The following is a 21,132-nucleotide window of genomic DNA, read 5'->3' as shown; positions in this document are numbered from 1 at the left end:
CACAATAAGGCAAAGAAGGCCCCAGACAAATGCTCAGCTGAAGATCGACCTGCATAATGGATGAACAGGGCAACATTCTGCTTGCTAAATTTAAAAAATGTGTGCCTTTAGTGCACAAACACAGTGGTAAACACTCGACTGACCCAAATTTTTTGGAGCTTGTTACAATCATCTGATTTCAAATGTAGTTTATGTATGAATATATCAGACATGGGGACTTGTGACTTGGGTGACTTGGACTCGAGTCGCTATTTTTATGACTTGTGTCTTGACTTGACAAAAAATAAAATACTTGAGACTTGACTCGGACTTGGAAGTTAAAGACTCGGGACTTGACTTGACTTGAGACACGAAGACTTGAATGACTTGAGTGTTAATCACATCATGTTTTCAGTTTGAATATAAAATATGTACATTATTTAAAAAAAATAAAATTGATCCAGCTGGAGCGCAGGCTGAGAATAGTTTTGTCATTACTGGATCACGACACTATAGGCTATCATCAGCCATGCCCTCTCGTACCTTACGCACACCACGCCCACTTAGATCAGATAACACATCAACATGTCAGCCGCGGTAACGTTACCGAGGGTCATCGCTTTCGGCTTCAAAAATTATTATCAAGATGGCAAAAGACGAACAGCGCTTTGCAAGACATGCAACGTTAAGATCGCAGACAGCCAGACGACAACCTCCAATTTCGTCCGCCATTTGAAGAGCCATTCTGCCCAGTAAGTGCTTGTCAATTTGTTAATTTTATCTGGTTAGTTGGTAGTTAGCTAATGTAATAATAGCAGGGTTCCCACGGGTCCTTGAAATCCTTGAAAGTTTGTGAATCTGAAAAATACAATTCAAGGCCCTGGAAAGTTCTTGAAAATAAACATACATAGATACAGGTCCTTGAAAGTGCTTGAATTTATTTTGTGCAAGAAGTGTTCTGGAAAAAAAAAAAAATCTGTCCATTAATTTTTTTATTTCGCCAACACTTCGTGGCTTATGCTGCATACTAGCCTGCTTGATTTACGTAGTTACGCGCATTTACGTTAAGTGTTTCCCGCGCGAGGTACTTTGTTTTGTACGTTGCCATGACGTTCACGCGCGCTGGTACCTCAAGGTGCAATACCTTGTAAAAGAGGTAATGACTAATGGATATACTCTGAGTGTGTGTGAGCGCGAGAGTGAGTGAGTGAGTGAGTGAGTGTGGGTGTGGGAGTGTGAGAGCGCGAGAGTGAGTGTGTGTGTGTGTGAGCGCGAGAGTGAGAGAGAGAGAGTGTGTGAGAGTGAGTGTGTGAGAGTGAGTTAGTGTGTGTGAGATAGAGAGGAGAAATGTAACAAAGTTTAATGTATGTAACTGTGTTTGAGTGAGAGAGAGAGGGAGGTGTTCAGAGAGGAGTCTGTTGGATGTTAAGCTGTTATTTGTTTTATGGACTCAATGTTGAAAATTTAAAACATTTCAAACACTGTTGGCAGAAGTGAAAAATAAAAAATTTTATGAAGTTACAATTTTGTTTGATTCCATGATGTATTTTACTGAACATGAGTATTGTAATTTACTGACAGTTACTTATCTCTTGTCTTTTCACTTTATTATGATCAGATTCTGCAGGTAAAATTACAATAATAAGGTGACTTGACTTGGACTTGACTTGACATAGCCTGTGACTTGACTTGACTTGCCCAAGAAAAAAATACTTGGGACTTACTTGAGACATGCACATGTGTGACTTGGTCCCATCTCTGGAATATATATATATGTTTCACACGGTGAAACATCAAAAAATGTGTTGTTGTGCTTTCGATATAGCACAGGGTGAATATAATTTACAAATCACTCCTTTTTGTTTTTATTAAAAATGTCCCTAATATCCTAACTTTTTCAGAATTGGGGTTGTAAACAATATGACTGTTACAATTATTTTAGTATGATAAAATTCCTAACCTTTTCTGTGTAATGTTCATCCAATTTTACAACGTTGTTGCCATAACAATGTAATAAACCATAATCCTGGTAAACAACCATTTAAACAACTTTACAGCTCAGATATTACATGAGTTTTAACAGAATAATAAATATTTATTGAAGTACTTTTCTAAAATTATAAGATTCACATTTCTGCCTTACAAACCCTCCAAAAATTGGACCCATTTACTTCCACTGAAACCTCAATGCTTGTTTATTTTTTTAAAGAAAAGGAGGGACAAGCATAACATATATTTATATTTGTATTTAACATGGAATATTTGTTTCCATTTGGGTAGTCACTGACCTCTCCTAAATGTTATGCAAGGACATTTTGGTAATAAATGAACACACAACTGTTTCATATTCAAACTTTTTATTGTTAAAGCCACATTTAAAATTTTTGTAATCCCACTCTTACCCACTGAAACAAATAAACTCCAACACCCATTTTGATATCTGTAAAAAAAATAAAATAAGCATTGAACCTTTAGTTCATTTTATTTGACAGTGTTAAACTAAGCCATAGAAAAGAAATTTCAGAGACACAACTCAGGTTGTCAACTGACATTATTTCATGTAAACACATAATACAAAACAAAACAGCTTATAGCATTTTATCTGTCAGTGTTTACAGTGTAACTGGTTTATACAGTGCTCTTCTCCAAAAATATTAAACCTTGCAATATCTGACTTTTCCAGCCTTAACATACCATATAGTTAATTTTCAAAGTGTGAATCTCACATTCTTTTAGTGTTCCCTTTTTTCCCCAAACACGTAAAGGTTGCTACTATTAAAACAGTTGTGAGATTTGAATCAGAAATGAAAGAACCTCAACAACAGGACTGTCGGTCCATGGAGCAGATACTGAGTGAAGCATTCATCTGTTCTTCAACTTTCTGAGCATATGCATGTTGAAGGTGTTTTGAATCTCCAAAACACACAGTTTGACCCCAACTTTTCATCTGGCCCATCCAGGGCCATCCTGGTTTATGACCCGGTCTGCTCAGCTGAGGCAAGATCTCTTGCCTCCTGTACCAGTTCCAGCAGTGAAGAGAACATGGTGATGTCGCTTGGCTGGAGACCCATCTTCAGAATCTTGAAGAAAATTAGTATGACATAGTTTGTAAAGCAAATCTAAAATATGTACAAAAAAGTAGTTGAAGCAAAGCTAAAACCAATTGATTGTGGAGAAATATTCTACATCTTGATCCCATAACATACCACAACCATTTATCTAATGAATACTTTTAAGAGTGAGAACTAGCTGCACAATCTCAAATATAAACACAATTTCATAACATTAAATATCATAAGAATATCTTACTTTGATTAAAAGGTATTTGAAATATATTTGACTATCCATAATACCTGCTCTCCAAGGTATTCAACATCCAGTGCCAGCTGTAGACGGATCTTACTGTCATCTGATGGCCCTGCATTGACACCTACTGTGCTGGTGGTGGCTGTTTTCCTGGCCTGTTTCAGTCTCTTCAGACTTTCCTCCATCTTCCTTACTGAGCTCAGCACGTCTGATATAGTCTCAAAATATCTATTGAACAGAGGTGTTTTTAAGCAACAAAAAGTACTAAAATAGTACATTTCAATATAAAGTTGAAGGTAATTCTGGCTTAGCTTAACTGCAGTACCTATGGGTGCAGTCAGAGAGTGTGACACGGAGCCACTCCTGGATGATGGAGTCTTTCACCACATTTTTGGAGTCAGTGACCAGCTGATGGAGTGGACAAAGTGCATTGTCTATATATGCAGAGGCTCCGGTGGGCACTTCCTATTAATTAGAGAGCAACCAAAAGTTCAGACCTGAGTTCTTCCTTTCTTCCAATGGAGTATTCTGTTTGAGACATTTTTTTAATTAGTTTATTTAAAAACAAATAATTGTATTGTATTGCAATATGTATTGCAAACAGATTGTTTTCCATTTCAATTCCAGCCATCCCTTGTATAAAAGACTACTGTCTGCAATACATTTCAGTATTATCTGAGCATCTAAAATGCACTTGACCTTGTTTGTCCTTCGATAAAGTCGTGGAACTTCAGAAGCATTTTTCAAGAAGCGGATGCTCCTCTCTGTTAAATGCTGAGTCATTCTGTTGTTCAGTGTGGGAACACACCTAGACAGTGATGCCCTGGAGTCCTGCAAGGCTTCTGGAGCACAAAACAGGAAACAACAACAAAATCACACTTTCACATGGAGCACCCATGTTCATTAACATCAAGAATGGCTTCTAACTCCATAACACAAACCTGAAACAGCAGTAAAGTTATTGAATCCAATACCCTCCAGTTTTGCCCTGATCATCTCAGAGATATCTGGAATCTAGAAACAGAATGAGAACATTCCTCACTTGATGAAATTGAGACACAGATTCTCAAAATTAGAATGAATTAGACCATGTGCACATTACCTGCCCTTGTAATTTATCAACGTCAGCTGAAATGAAGACAAGTTGCTTGGTAGACAGTGCGGTGGGTCGACTGTTCTCGCTGTCTGCATCCTGTGATGTACGACTAGATGTAGAGGAGGCAGAGCTTGGGAGTGGTCTTACTGAATCTTTGCTAGTCTCTGGAGGTGAAGTTTTTGTTAAGACCTGTAAGACAAAAAGTAATAGCCCATTTATTACAGCACTTGCAAGGCAACACTACTGATATTCAACAAGCATTCTGATCAAGGTTTAAACTTCTGCAATTACTTCAGTTTGAACCACTTAACATTAAGACTCTAATTCAACTCACTCACATTAATAAAATATTCAGCATTAAAAATGTAAAGATGCAAAGACAGTGTTGCATTGTGATTCTTGGGTGAAGCCAGCAGAAGATGTGCGCGCGTGTCTCTTGACAATGGCAAAGCAGCTCTGATGATCTAAACGTACTTTATATTTTCAAAGTATTCTTTGCTGCCTTGCAAAAACTGGTAATTCCTTCAGGAAATGCTAATCTAGTTATTCTTATTCTTTCTGCCATAATAATTTACCTCTGTAAGGAAAGTGGCATATCTGGAGAGCAGCTGCAACGTTAGCTTCCAAAATCGATGAGCAAGTGGTGGCAGGTACACCTGGTCAGCCCAGCACTTGCACACACATCTCCACAATACCTCAGTAACCTGCAAGTGGTAGCTATTTCCAGCTAGGTTCAACAAAAACAAACATAATCTGTCAGTGGTTATCAGTTACTGCTATCTTGCAATTATTGAATCTAACGAAAATAATTAGCGGGTGTCAAGCACAGTAGTTCAGGGTGCATTATCTTGCATTAACCAAAACATATCGACTCACCTGGAGCTGCTTCTAGTCCATCTGCAATGGCATTTTCTAGACTTCCAGCAATCTCCTTGAACCTAAAAAACACATCCAACAAAACACATGTCAAAAGATAGCCATGTAGATTTGTCAAGCCATTAACAAATGTGGCTGCAATGGACATACAATTTTAATTTAATTTTAATTTCAATGTCAAAAGAGCAATGATTTATAACTTTAGAAATGTTTGAGAATATAAGAGTACAACATATACAAAGATTTTCCATTGTCTAGGTAATGACATAAATAGTTTGTATAAAGGAAAACATTAAACAACTGATTTGTAATCTAAAAGGTCAGCTGGTAAGCGAGTTCATAACAACATCGGTAAATGGTATTATGCGTGGGATGTGTGTGACAGTATGTGCTGATACACAGGAAGTATGGGGGAATAAAATAAATGCAGCCTTGGCAAAGACTTTGACAATATTGACATTTGCTAAATACGATGGAGGGAAAAAAACACTTGCTATGAAAAACAAATGCTGATTTTAATACCTACTGAATATATTAGAAGTTAAAATTTTATTAAAAATATAATTATAATCTTAAGTTTGTTTACAAAAGTTTCAGCTTTTGAGCATTGTCTTAATGCTTTGAAAACTAAAAAAATAATATTCTCTTTTAAAATCCAAAATGTTAAAAAAAAAAATAAAAAAAAATTAAATAAAAAAAAATATACAACACAAGAGCAACTACTGTTCAATCCTTTTGAAGTGTACTAATAAGAGCTTAATTCCAAGAAAAGCAAACAATATACAGGCATAACTGGCTTAGACTAAACAGTGGACTTTATACACAACGAATGGTGATCAAGCATCAGAGCAAAGACTGTCACAGCCTTACACACAGTACAAGTTGTGTTTACCATGCTTACCTCAGCTGGAAGTACACTGGCAGGTTCCATTTGTTGTGAAAGCTCTGGTAGTATGAATGTGCTCGCAGTCTCTTTACACTGGCCTGGGAACCACATTGCCTCTCAAATTTGTGCACAAAATCCATGCTGACAGTGTATCTCTGCACAAAAGTACAAGGAGAAGCACATTTTTAGAAGAAAATGTGTGTTAACCTCAGATAAAGAAACCATGATATCAGTTTTTGTTTACCTCTGTTACTCCTCTTACTCTATGCAAAAGCATAAGGCCTAATGCAGGGGGCCCCCCCCCCCCCTTTGCTTGACATCATGGGAAAATCAAAAGAAATCAGCCAAGACCTCAGAAAAAAACAAAAACAATGTTGACCTCCACAAGTCTGGTTCATCCTTGGGAGCAATTTACAAATGCCTGAAGGTCCCATGTTCAACTGTACAAACAATAGTACACAATTATAAACACCATGGGACCCCGCAGCATTCATACTGCTCAGGAAGGAGACACATTCCGTCTCCTAGAGATGAATGTAGTTTGGTGCGAAAAGTGCAAATCAATCACAGAACAACTGTAAAGGACCATGTGAAGATGCTTGAAGAAACGGGTAGACAATTATCTATATCTACAGTAAAACAAGTCCTATATCGACTTAACCTGAAAGGCTGCTCAGCAAGGAAGACACCAATGGTCCAAAACCATCATGTAAAGCCAGACTACAGTTTGCAAGTGCACATGGGAACAAAGATCTTACTTTTGGGAGAAATGTCTTCTGGTCTGATGAAACAAAAATGTAACTGTTTGGCCATAATAACCATCGTTATGTTTGGAGGAACAAGGGTGAGGCTTGTAAGCCAAAGAACACCATCCCAACCGTGATGCATGTTGGTGGCAGCATCATGTTGTGGGGTGCTTTGCTGCAGGAGGGTCTGGTGCACTTCACAAAATAGATGGCATTAATTTCAAGCAATGTATAGCCTTCATTCCTCAAAGCAATAACTGACTGACGAGTTTCTAGAGAAAGCAGTTTCTTTTTCGCAATTTTTGACCTTAAGACATGTCAGTCTATTGCATACTGTGGCAACTCAAAAACAAAACACAAAGACAATATTAAGCTTCATTTAATGAACCACATAGCTTTCAACTGTGTGTGATATAATGGCAAGGGATTTTCAAGAACCAAATTAGTATCATTACTCAAGGATAAGGTGATGGCTGCTGGAAATTGGGCCTGACTAGATTTGATCAAAAATAACTTTTTTTCCAAATAGTGATGGTGCTGGGTTTTTTTTTACATCAGTAATGTCCTGACTATAATTTGTGATCAGCTGAATGCCACTTTGGTGAATTAAAAGTAAAATTTTATTTCCGAAACAGCAAAATCTGTACATTATTCCAAACTTTTGGCCACCAACGTGTGTGTACACATATATATATATATATATATATATATATATATATATATATATATATATATATATATACACGTTTATTTCTTCTGCCTTGCAACACATATATGTTCGTTAATACTGCAAGTATGAACAAATTCAGTACATATGTATTGTACCTATTGAATGAGCTTTCTAGGGCTTTTTTTTTTTTCATTGCCACTGTTGGTCTTAGCTTGCCCACTGATTGAACGGCTCTTTTTTCTGTAAATCTGCTTTAGAAAAATAATTACTGCAAATATCAACACTTAAAGAATCACTAATATTGGTCTAATATTGGGTAGAAAACAAACTTATACTTTGTAATATATATATAGATATATATTTGAATAATCTGTTTTGGCTTCAGAACAATAAAAGCACATTTTGTAAACAACATTGTCTTAATATCACAATATTTCCTCCTAGAGTATAACTCAGTTGGTTTACATAAAAATCTATACCATAACTTTCTTTATATTTAAGGAAGGGAGTCATCATATTTGGAGGTCCTTGCCATTAAAAAGTTAAAAAAGTCCTGGGCTAATGTCCAAACTGGGCGAATACACATGTGCAGAAGACACGAATAGACCAGTGTTCAGATATCCTTCAGAATTTGCATCGATTGAAGTATGAGTGAAGTAATATTTTACCCCATGTTTACCTCATAAAAAGCCTCTGGGTTTCCTGGATTGAAAAGGGAAGGGACCCTTTCCTCAACACCTCTAATGATTTCAGGCCAGACCGAGTTCACCAGAAAGTCGTATCCTGGGACAATGTCGGCTTTATCACTGGGCAAACAAAAAGGAGCTTTCATTAAAACATATTGTGTATGATATGACAACAATGGCAAAAAGTAGTCAATGTCCACTCTAAATGGCAGCCATACCTAGAGATAGCCACACCAGTCACCTCTCGTAGCAGTCTACAATGGTGAGGCACAAACTCCAACAACTTTACGTACATCATCTTAAGACCATTAGGGTGGGACTTAAGGAACTGTTCAACTATTACCTGGCAAAAAAAACAACAGGTGCAGTTGAGACAGGACAGGCGAGCAATATAAATTACATTCATAGGAAATCTGCTTTTAAGCATACCTGTAAGCTCAAGTTTAATTGGCAAGGCTCACTAAATATTTGTTTTAACTATCCTAATGTTGATAGTTACACAAATTATATTTGCCTGCTTTGCTCTCATCAAGTGACATGTAAATTTACCTCATCCATATATGGTTTGACTAAGACTTGTCCAACCAGTGCCTCTGCATCCCTGGTTTTATCGATGGTAGCATATGTTCTGAGACAATGGCGCACAATATCTACATTTGACATCTGCAGGCCTTGGATCAATAAGCCTTCTAGGGACTGCTGAAGCATAGCTGTGATACCAGCTATTCTCTATAACACAGGAATAAAAATAAAGTCACACTAAGTCAGAATGCAAACATCAGTATATACAGCAGGTCTAAGAAGCATTAGCACAAGTGACTAATTGACTGCAGTTCATAGACTTTTTTTTACACTTTAAGCCCAACATACACTCATTAAGTTTGTCTAACTGAATGTTTCAATTGTCAGAATTTGAGATCTTCAGAGTGAATTAATACAAAATGAACAAACAAATATAAAAATCCCTGGTATTAGGTTTCAGACAGTATGGGCTAACTTAAAACGTGGGACTCACCGGGCGCACTTTATCAAGCAATGGCATTCCTTTGCTTTGGACAGCATGAAACTGTAACTGGTTGAACTCAGTGGCAATTCGCTCTAGAATCTGACCTGCCAAAAGAGGGCTGAAAAACAAACAGCGAGCTGTTAATTTGCAATGCAAAGTACAGTGTGGAGTGACAGTAGTCATAGGTATTACAAAGGTATTAAAAAGCAAATATAGTGCAAACACATAACAAAAACAGGACCTGTCTCTGTCATATATAAAGAAACTATTTTGTTGCAATTTTCTCTTTCAATTTGGCAGCTGTGATGACTGAATACTGAACATACCTGCTGGTCTCAAGTGATGTTGTATCTTTAGTGTTTTGGTGAAGAATTTTCTCAATCTTCTCCACTGATCTCACAACTTGGATGAGTCTTATAACACATATCTTCACAAGACATACAGTATATTGGCATCTTGTAGAGATATTGGACTGCATAATTTGCCAACAATGTGAAAAAACATACAGAAAACATGGTATTTTATAAAACATCACTAGTTTCATCACCATGGCTTACCTTCTTTTTTTGAATGTCATCTTGCTTGGATAACCGTGCATCTATAGCTTCAATAGCTTCATTCACAGAGGATTTCAGACTCTATGAGAGGAAAAGACTTGATGATTTCATGAAATTTGCCCAATCCAAACGTATGCACGGATGGAAAGATGTGGTACGCACGCACTTACCAGCACTTCTTCACGTAACTGGCCAAGAGGTACAGACAGCTGATTGAGGGCTTTATCCATTCCAACCTGAAATCACAGTAAGAGGCAAAATAATGATGTTCTAGTGCTAAAATAAGACAACGCACACACACTGACATGAAACCCACTAATTCTGCTGAAAACGCTACATCACATGTGAATACAAAGCAAAGACTCACAAGGTTGGTGGACAGGTTAACGAAATCTGCATAGTCTTTATTGATTAGCTCCACCATGGCTGTTTTGAGGAGTCTGTAATATTGCTCCAGATCTTCACGCATCTCCTCCAGCTGGACACGCTTTCTGCAATCAGCCACAAACGTGTCCACGTCAAAGTCATCCTGCATTATAAACACAGAAAAAAAGTTACATTGAAATTCTCTCAATCGGCAAAAAGATGTTAAGTCAAACACAGTAACAGGGTTCCCACATACTGTAACCAATGACTTTCTATGATGTTTCCAGTTGTTTGTAATTGATGGTTAAGGATGTTTATTTTATAGAGATTTCTGTGGTGAATTTCCATTTGATGCCAGATACAAATCCTGATAATGGAAAGCTTAATGACCACATCGTGCCTCATTTGAAAGCCATTAGCTTTAACATCTGCTGAACAATGAAATCACATGGGCAGTCCTCAAAGGCCAGACTTTTGTTGTCATATTAGATTTCTTGTTAGCAAGATTTAATATGCAAAATCACTCATTAAGAGCAATAAATAGTCAAGGGGAAACACACACACAAACACACACACACACACAAAATGGAGGCCAAAAGTTTGGAATAATGTACAGGTTTTCATCTTATGTAAAGAAATTGGTACTTTTATTCACCAAAGTGGCATTCAACTTATCACAATGTATAGTCAGGACATTAATAACGTGAAAAATTACTATTACAATTTGAAAAATAAATAAATTCTTAAACTACTTCAAAGATTTCTCATCAAAAAATCCTCCACGTCAGCAATAACAGCTTTGCAGATCCTTGGCATTCTAGCTGTCAGTTTTCCCAGATACTCATGTGACATTTCACTGCATGCTTCCTGTAGCACTTGCCATAGATGTGGCTGTCTTGTCGGGCACTTCTCAAACACCTTACAGTCTAGCTGATCCCACAAAAGCTCAATGGTGTTAAGATCCATAACACTCTTTTCCAATTATCTGTTGTCCAATGTCTGTGTTTCTTTGTCCACTCTAACTTTTTCTGTATCAAAAGTGTCTTTTTCTTCCCAATTCTTCCCATAAGGCCCTTCTCTTTACTGTTGTACATGAAACTGGTGTTGAGCAGATAGAATTCAATAAAGCTGTCAGCCGAGGACATGTAAGTCATCTATTTCTCAAACTAGTGACTCTGATGTACTTATCCTCTTGTTTAGTTGTACATCTGGCCTTCCACATCTCTGTCTGTCCTTTTTAGAGCCAGTTGTCCTTGGTACACCTTTGTATGACATCTTCAGTTTTTTTTTTTGGCAATTTCAAGCATTGTATTGCCTTCATTCCTCAAAACAATGATTGACTGAGGAGTTTCTAGAGAAATCGGTTTCTTTTTTTAGCCATTTTTGACCTAATATTGACCTTAAGACATGCCAGTGTATTGCATACTGTGGCAACTCAAAAACAAAACACAAAGACAATGTTCAGATTCATTTAATGAACCGAATAGCTTTCAACTGTGTTTGATATAATGTCAAGTGATTTTCTAGTATCAAATTAGCAATTTAGCATGATTACTCAAGGATAAGGTGTTGGAGTGATGGCTGCTGGAAATTGGGCCTGTCTAGATTTGATCAAAAATGACTTTTTTCAAAAAGGGATGGTGCTGTTTGTCCTAACTGTACTTTGTGATCAGCTGAATGCCACTTTGGTGAATTAAGGTACAAAGTTTCTTCCGAAACAGCAAAACCTGTTCATTATTCCAAACTTTTGTCCTGTGTGTGTGTGTGTGTGTGTGTGTGTGTGTGTGTGTGTGTGTGTGTGTGTATAAAAATGAGCATTACTGGAAACACGTGCTGTACTCATTGTATACATTCCCATACTTATTCTTGACTTTTAAGATTTTAATAATTTCCATGCCTTTTCCAGGCCTGGTAATCACTTTTAAGTATTGATTTTTATTCCCTGATATTTCCAGGTTTTCAAGACATTGGGAATCTGTGGTAAGAGATTGGAAGACATCTTTGTATTGTGAATATAAAAAACAACATATTCGGGACAAAATTAAGGAATTTAGAAAGTATTTATTCCATAAGATCTTCGCTCAGCACTTAAAAATACAAAAGTACGTTAAGTAATTTTATAAAGTCAAGTATTATCTCCTGAATGCAGTGGTCTATTCAGTTGATAATACAAACTCCATTCCTTACCTTCATAAATTCGTCTTTGTCGAAGCACAAAGAGTCCGGTCCCTTTGGCAAGGTCATCATTGTTTGTTCGACGGGCTAGAAAATAACTACAAATGTATTTATAAAACACTGTTACATTTCGTTAAAATGACAGAGTAATCGAATTAACTTCCGCAAACATGTCCCACGCCAACGAGAACGTAGAAAACACAAACCCCACAACCGCTGAAAGAGAGATATTTTGTGAATAGCGCTCCAAGTGGCTCTCAGTGGTAGTGAACCCGACTAAAATGACCAAACTCTCCTCACAAATTATTTAATTTAACGGTTCTTTATTTATGCATACGTTCTTTTGTTTTAAATTTGAAAAATAAAATGTTTTAACAGACATCATTCGATGCTATGATGCTATTGTACATTCCAACTGGAAAATCTTAATACGACGGATTGTATCACTGTCCTTTATTAGTGGCAGAGAAAATACAATCAATCTCTCTATCATTTTGTATTCGTTCAGTGGTTAATCCCATTGGACAGTGCAGGGAGACTGAGACAGTCAGGTGATTTCCAAGGAAGCCGGAGATTCATTCAGTCGTCCACCAAGAGGGGAGCACGCCCAACCCGGATGCTCAGATAATTTGTGGAGCGGTCAGTTTTAGGGGGTTCAGATAGCAGGATTGGAGGTATTTCAGCACCACGGCGGAGGGACAGCTCCCGGTGGAATCACGTTTTCTCGGTACTACTGAGATCTCCATCACAGCTGCTTTATCATCGCTGCTGGTGGACGGTGATATCCTCGTGCAGAATCATTAACAACAAGAAGGACTGAGGAGAACAGACTGCATGCCGGATTCTTCGCTTTTAAGGAGGTCATTTGCATGCCGAATCTCGTCCGGTGTAGTAGCTGTGCACTGGGACTGACGAACGATGGCGGAGTGTGCGCGGAAAGGACTGTCGCCCCTCGAGGAAGCGCGTTCTCGCTACGAGAGCTTGCAGATTTCCGATGATGTATTTGGGGAGTCTGGGGACGACAGCAGTGAAAACCCCTTTTACAGTACCACGGGCGACTCGAATTCAGACAGCTGCACGGAGACAAATCCAGACAATGTCAGGGCAGGTGAAAATAGAAGTAGCTGTGGTTCTCCTGGGTCTGTCTCCAATGGCCAAGCGCAGGAGGAAGGATGGGGCGATGCTCTACAGGACATCAGCGTGCCCCAGTATCAGGACACGCACGGTGAGTTTAGTGTAAAAAACATTATATCAGCATTATTAAAAGCTCAAATGGTGCATTCGAGCTGAGCGGAACGCCGTGGATTGATCAGCATTGAGAGGCCGTGTGTGACACACTGTGGATTGTACTGCATGCTTGTTTAGTAATTAAGCTGACATATGGGACACTTTGATGGCAACATTGGTTTACTTTGATCTCACAGATATCGGCCCCAGAGTGCGAATTACCCCACCATAATTGGGGGGTACTGCTCCTTCCAGCCAGGTTTCTTAAGCAACCAAATTGGTCCGGTTGCTAGGGAGGGTACAGCCACATGGGGTAATCTCCTCGTGGTCACGATTAGTGGTTCTCACTCTTTTGGGGCGAGTGGTAAATTGTGCATGGATCGCGGAGAATAGCATGAGCCTCCACATGCTGTGAGTCTCCGTGGTGTCATGCGCCTCACGGATTGAGGTGAGTAGCCTCGCCACCACGAGGACCTACTAAGTAGTGGGAACTGGGTATTCCAAATTGGTAGAAAAAGGGATAAAAAAAAGTTATATAATAGGTGTGGGTGAGAGACAGATCAACATTTAAGTCCTTTTTTACTATAAATCTCCACTTTCACTTTTTTCTTCTTTTGTTTTTGCCGATTCAAATTCTTCATGCATAATGCCACCTACTGGCCAGGGAGGATATTTATAGTAAAAAGCAACTGCAATATTGATCTGTTTCTCACGTACACCTTTCATATCGTATGGATTACTATTATGCTACCTTTTTTGCTTTATTGAGCTTCAACTTTTTGGTACCAATTCATTTGCATTGTATGGACCTACAGAGCTGTGCATGTACATGACTTTCTTCTGTTGAGCTCAAATGAAGATTTTCCTTCAAAGTGAGTGAGTAAATGATGTGAGAATTGTAATTTTTGGGTGAACTATTCCTTTAAGGACATTTATATTTGCTCAGTCAACACATGGAGGTTATTCTTTACATGTTCTGTTTTAATATGGACAATGACCGAGGGTCTTATTCATGGTAACATTGTTATGAGTTTACCTCAATATGCCAGCCCTTACATTCCAACTGTTTTGTTATGTGCGCTTTGAGCATAAAAAGGTCAAGAGAAATTTTTTTGAGTGGAAACATACCTGAAGAGAGAAAACCACAACATAGTTCTCCACAATCAGATGATGCAAGCAGAAATATGGGCGATGACTCGTTTTGTTGTTGGGTGAGCAAAGTAAACTGTTGTTGTTTCCAGTAAGATGTGTCACTAAAGGTTAAAAGCAGGGCATGTCAACAAGGCCAACGTGTAACCATATGTAGTCAATACATTTTATAGTGGTTTATAGTGAAACCGGTAATCGTCCCATCCCTACAGGTAAGTAGCCGGTAATTCAATGTATGAAGACGTGACATGAGCTATGAAAGAACAAAACACGTTAATAAATGAAGGTTGTAAAATCAACAAGCTAGACGTCAGCTAGCAACTTATAATTATCCATGCACGTCAGCAGCAAACCGTTCTCTATCTCCAATGCTTCTAGCCGCCACGGTGGTTAAAAATGGTACGGTCCACTATAGGGGTGTCTGAAATCGCTTTACATTAAAATGTTCCTACAGTGAAAATAGGAGTTGACTTATATTGTAACCGTAAATATATTTTTTCACAATATCAGAAAAATTATCTGACCCCCCCAATACTGATATTTCTGTCCCTTTGGGGGGTACTGGGTCTTCATTGGGGGGTATAGTACCCCCCAGTACCCCCTGTAATTCGAACTATGATCGGCCCTATGAAAACCTGCACATAGTCAAGGGAAGAGAAACATGGGAAATGAAATAATAGGACAAGTTTTAGGTTCTCGGTCCAGCTGATTATGCTTGCAAGGTCTTATCAGTATTCCAAACTCATAGCAGCTGTAATATTTAGTGTAGAAAGGTAATTTTCATGGGTGGATGAATTGAGCCACACTTATTTCTTAGGAATTCGCACACTGAATTGGTTAGGTGACCGCAAGTTTCTATTACAGCTTTTAGAGATTTACTCGTAGCCTCTCAGCAGATTTTTTGGTTTGCTTTCTTAAAGGCATATTCAGGGTTCAATACAAGTTAAGCTTAATCGACTGCATTTGTGTCATAATGTAAATTACCACAACATTTATTTTGACATGTCCCTAATTTTCTGAAGCAAAAAGCTGGGTTAGGGTGAGGCACTTACAATGGAAGTGAATGGGGCCAATCAGTATAAACACTCAAATAGTGAGTATCTTTTTGCTTAAAAGGTAAAGCCACAAGATGTAAACATAATGCACGTTAACATGATTTCAGTGATAATATCATTTACTAGCCTTTTATGTGTAAAGTTCTATCCAATTTTACTACTTTGACAAGACAACATAATGCTGTAAACCCTCAAACAAATGTAAAAATTATGATTTATAACAACTTTACAACTCAAATAATACACAAGTTTTATCAGAAGAATTAAAAGCTCTTTTATAAAATTATAAGCTTCAAATATCTGCCTTTAAACCCTCCAAAAATTGGCCACATTCACTTCCATTGTTCGTGCGTCACTGTTACCTCGATTTATGCTTAATTTTAAAGAAAAGAAAGGATGAGTTGAAATTATTTTTTGTGGTAATCAACTTTGTTTCAAATGGTGTCGATTTAGCTTAACTTGTAAACCTGGAAGATTAAATTAACAAATTATGCGCAATGGATTGAACATGTCAGGCAAGTAGCAATTAGGAACATACTAATGCTATAATTTCAAGCAATTTCTTTGGTTTCAGACGGTCACAAATATCAGTAGTACAAATCCAACAATTTGGTTGATAGTCTGAACCACTAGCTTAATATCCACATCCTTCAGTCACCGGTTTGACTTAGAATTAAAATAGACCTTCATTGTAGGTGGATTAATCTCATTTAGAGAGCTGATATGTCTGATGCCTTTAAGTCTCATGTGGGTTTATCTAGACATTATCTAGACTTTTTATGCCTTACTGAACGGCTCTATTACAGAACACATTGAAGATAAGCCCTCAGTCATGAAGTCAAGCTTGTATGAACTAAATTGACCAGTATTTTGCATGACTTATCAATGCACTTGCAAGTCAAACACTTGTGGTGCCATTGCCTCCCTAGCAATGCAAATCATTGTTCATGGTATGCCGAAAAAGGGTGAAAAATCAATAATAATAGTAATAGAAAATAAATAATAAATTAATAAAATTAATAATAATAAAATAAAACAATCAAAACAAAATCAGATTAGAAATTGTAATGAAATACGGTATAACACAGATAGGGTTCGCTTAGCTGTTTAATTTACTTATCTATTCCACTGTTTTCAGTTTCCAAAGTGCCTGAGCATGACACAAGGTTACCCTAACTTGAAATTATAACAATCACACCTGCTCAAATGCAAAATGTAATGTGATGCCAGGGTTGATTAGTTGTAATATTTCATGATGTTGTTGTCTTACAAAGCATTCTGTGAAGGGTTTTACTGGGCAACCAAAAGATCATCTCACTAGAAAATGGTTCTAACCAGGATGTTTTTGAGAAGAGTTTTTGTATTGTCAAAAAAAGATGAATGGGAAATACCCTGAATGTGTACTCCAGTAGTAAAAGCAATGGAGAGAGAAAGAGAATGAGTTAGGTTTGGGAAAGCCATGTGCAAAGATTTCAGCCTACAATGATATTGAAAATCTACCATGCTGACAAGACCAGCACAGCTGGTCACCATCTTATGTTGTGTTTTTGGTGCTGGTTCTTCAGAATGGGATGCTGGTGAGCTTGTTTTTCCATCAGGCTTCTTAACTAGCTTGATCAGCTTCACAAGAAAGTTGTTCTACCAGCCACGCTATTTAAGCCTTCTCTGTCTACCAGAAGAAAAATGCACTGGTACTTAATTATTTACAAAGCTATCTTGGGGTTGTTGCCTTCCTATCTCTGTTGTTTTATGCAGCAGAAAATTATCAAGAATTATTCTCTTCGTTCGCAAAACTTCTATACTCTTTCTGTTCCTTTTACTCGAACTGAGTTAGGTAAGAAGTCTTTTATGTACGCAGCGCCATTTGATTGGAATCTTTTCCAATCTAAATTAAAATTAGAAAATCTGCTGACTCTAGACCGTTTTAAATCAGTTATCCGGCGAATAGAAGCTGATCTAACATTATGCAATTGCTTTTAAGTGTTTTTAGTCTGTCTGTGTGATGTTTATCTGTAATGGAACTGATTGTACTGCTGCAAATTTTGGCCAGGACACTCCTGTGAAAGAGATTTTTAATCTCAGAGAGTTCTTCTGGTTAAATAAAGGTTAAATAAAAAAATAAAAAAAATAAGTTTGGTTGGTGAATAGCATGTCTATGCTGGTCCTCCAAATAGATCAGCAATAACCAGAGCCATCTGGTTACTGGCTTTGTTTGGGCACGAACAGAATGTGATGCTCGAAAGGTAGTACACAAAGTCTGTCCACCAAATTCATTCGTTTAGGTCATAGATAATAGCATGAGCAGTGCATAATGTTTATATATATATATATATATATATATATATATATATATATATACAGTGAGGAAAATAAGTATTTGAACACCCTGCTCTTTTGCAAGTTCTCCCACTTGGAAAACATGGAGGGGTCTGAAATTGTCATCGTACATGCATGTCGTGCATGTCCACTGTGAGAGACATAATCTAAAAAACTAAATCCAGAAATCACAATGTATGATTTTTTAACTATTTATTTGTATGATACAGCTGCAAATAAGTATTTGAACACCTGAGAAAATCAATGTTAATATTTGGTACAGTAGCCTTTGTTTGCAATTACAGAGGTCAAACGTTTCCTGTAGTTTTTCACCAGGTTTGCACACACTGCAGGAGGGATTTTGGCCCACTCCTCCACACAGATCTTCTCTAGATCAGTCAGGTTTCTGGGCTGTCGCTGAGAAACACGGAGTTTGAGCTCCCTCCAAAGATTCTGTATTGGGTTTAGGTCTGGAGACTGGCTAGGCCACGCCAGAACCTTGATATGCTTCTTACAGAGCCACTCCTTGGTTATCCTGGCTGTGTGCTTCGGGTCATTGTCATGTTGGAAGACCCAGCCTCGACCCATCTTCAATGCTCTAACTGAGGGAAGGAGGTTGTTCCCCAAAATCTCACAATACATGGCCCCGGTCATCCTCTCCTTAATACAGTGCAGTCAGCCCTGTCCCATGTGCAGAAAAACACCCCCAAAGCATGATGCTACCACCCCCATGCTTCACAGTAGGGATGGTGTTCTTGGGATGGTACTCATCATTCTTCTTCCTTCAAACACGGTTAGTGGAATTATGACCAAAAAGTTATATTTTGGTCTCATCTGACCACATGACTTTCTCCCATGACTCCTCTGGATCATCCAAATGGTCATTGGCAAACTTAAGACGGGCCTTGACATGTGCTGGTTTAAGCAGGGGAACCTTCCGTGCCATGCATGATTTCAAACCATGACGTCTTAGTGTATTACCAACAGTAACCTTGGAAACGGTGGTCCCAGCTCTTTTCAGGTCATTGACCAGCTCCTCCCGTGTAGTTCTGGGCTGATTTCTCACCTTTCTTAGGATCATTGAGACCCCACGAGGTGAGATCTTGCATGGAGCCCCAGTCCGAGGGAGATTGACAGTCATGTTTAGCTTCTTCCATTTTCTAATGATTGCTCCAACAGTGGACCTTTTTTCACCAAGCTGCTTGGCAATTTCCCGTAGCCCTTTCCAGCCTTGTGGAGGTGTACAATTTTGTCTCTAGTGTCTTTGGACAGCTCTTTGGTCTTGGCCATGTTAGTAGTTGGATTCTTACTGATTGTATGGGGTGGACAGGTGTCTTTATGCAGCTAACGACCTCAAACAGGTGCATCTAATTTAGGATAATAAATGGAGTGGAGGTGGACATTTTAAAGGCAGACTAACAGGTCTTTGAGGGTCAGAATTCTAGCTGATAGACAGGTGTTCAAATACTTATTTGCAGCTGTATCATACAAATAAATAGTTAAAAAATCATACATTGTGATTTCTGGATTTTTTTTTAGATTATGTCTCTCACAGTGGACATGCACCTACGATGACAATTTCAGACCCCTCCATGATTTCCAAGTGGGAGAACTTGCAAAATAGCAGGGTGTTCAAATACTTATTTTCCTCACTGTATATATATATATATATATATATATATATATATATATATATATATATATATATATATGAAATAAAATAGCTACCCCATTTCCTATCAAATTAATTCCAGATCCCCAGCCTTCTACATGACACTTCCTCGCCACCCTCCCCATCTCCGTACACCACTCTTCAAATGAGGGAACTCCAGCTGACTTCCATCCCCTTAAAACAATTTTTCTGCCAATCATAATACTAGTTAGGACCAAATTTTTTAGATGTATATCCCCTATATTGATGACCGACCATCGAGTCTGGGGCAAAATGAAATTAGAGTACCCAATATGTCACACATAAAACTGAATATTCAACCAAAATTCTTGGATCTTAACACACCACCAAAAAACATGGGTTGTGTCTCCATCTTTCGATTGGCATTGACAGCAGGTGGGTGTGTCTATAAGACCAAGCCTATACAATCTAGAGGGGGTCCAATAGAAATAGAAGGCACACATTTGCATCTCTAGATACAGATTTGGTGTTTTTTAGAATCCTACCCCACACTCCCTCCTCCAATACCAAGTTTAAACCTTTCTCCCATAATCTCTTGATAGAAGTTAAAGCTCCATCCTCCAGACCTTTTCCAAAAGCAGCAATCACCAGTCCCAGTGTATCTGCCGCTTTAGAGAGGTCTATGCTACTCCCAAAACTAGTACAGATCAGGTGGCGCAGCTGTAAATACCTAAAGAACTGATATCTGGGAATCCCAAAATGTTGAACCAAATTTTCAAAGGATCTCAACACTCCATTCTCATATAGGTCACCGAGTGTATTAACCTCCCTCACAATCCACTCCTACAGGCAAGGCACCAGGGCTAGCTACTGAGTTTTTTTTAGATCTTATGCTACAGAATTGGCTCCACTTTTGCTAGAAGTTTATACGGAATCATTACAGAATGGAAAGCTTCCGCCAACCATGACGTGCTCCAAATCCACCTTTGTCGCTAGCGGATTAGCAGCAAATTTCCTCTCTGATGACTCCAGATAATCGATCTGTTTCTCGATATCCCCCACTCTTGTAACCACCTCAGAGGACTTTGTCTCCATGGCAGCGATCGATCAATGTATTACAGCTAGATCCTTCAAGTCAGCAATGACCTTCCTCAACATTGCTGACATGTTCAACATTTCTCGCCGAATTTCCCTCATTTCTTTGACCAAATCGGCTCCCGGTCTTGGTGCCTTCTCAGGGTATCAGCTTGAGCACGTTAGTGTCCTTTATTGTCTCCTGAGCCTGAGGATTTTTAATTCTTTTACATATTGTCCTCCTTGAACAGTTATGGAACAGATTGTATCGTATGGAAGCAATTCCATGCCACATATATTTGCAAAAATATAAATTATTGCAAAAGAAA

General features: G+C 38.2%; 2 protein-coding genes across 2 annotated transcripts in view; one reads left to right on the top strand and one right to left on the bottom strand.

Moving 5' to 3' along the window:
• Positions 1-2,350: 2,350 nt before the first annotated feature.
• cog2 (component of oligomeric golgi complex 2) lies at positions 2,351-12,543 on the bottom strand. Its single transcript, XM_052090072.1, has 18 exons — positions 12,362-12,543; positions 10,176-10,337; positions 9,979-10,044; positions 9,809-9,889; positions 9,578-9,678; positions 9,261-9,369; positions 8,795-8,974; positions 8,464-8,588; positions 8,239-8,365; positions 6,159-6,298; positions 5,258-5,319; positions 4,957-5,108; positions 4,388-4,570; positions 4,227-4,299; positions 3,985-4,127; positions 3,611-3,750; positions 3,333-3,513; positions 2,351-3,059 (listed from the first exon to the last, which is right to left on the bottom strand). Exons 1-18 carry the CDS (start codon positions 12,419-12,421, stop codon positions 2,952-2,954), a joined length of 2,193 nt encoding a protein of 730 aa, XP_051946032.1. The 5' UTR covers positions 12,422-12,543; the 3' UTR covers positions 2,351-2,951.
• Positions 12,544-12,877: 334 nt separating this feature from the next.
• The window catches only part of LOC127617964 (piggyBac transposable element-derived protein 5-like), a 39,099-nt gene continuing 30,844 nt past the window's right edge, over positions 12,878-21,132 (top strand). The window contains exon 1 of the mRNA XM_052090155.1: positions 12,878-13,574. Within this exon, the coding sequence (XP_051946115.1) occupies positions 13,268-13,574 (307 nt within the window). The 5' untranslated portion in view covers positions 12,878-13,267. The remainder of the gene's footprint in view (positions 13,575-21,132) is intronic.

This window comes from Xyrauchen texanus, chromosome 24 (assembly GCF_025860055.1).
Source record: "Xyrauchen texanus isolate HMW12.3.18 chromosome 24, RBS_HiC_50CHRs, whole genome shotgun sequence".
In the NCBI taxonomy this organism is placed as follows: Eukaryota; Metazoa; Chordata; class Actinopteri; order Cypriniformes; family Catostomidae; genus Xyrauchen; species Xyrauchen texanus.
Note: the sequence above shows the minus strand (reverse complement) of the source record. Positions and strands in the feature narration are given on the sequence as shown.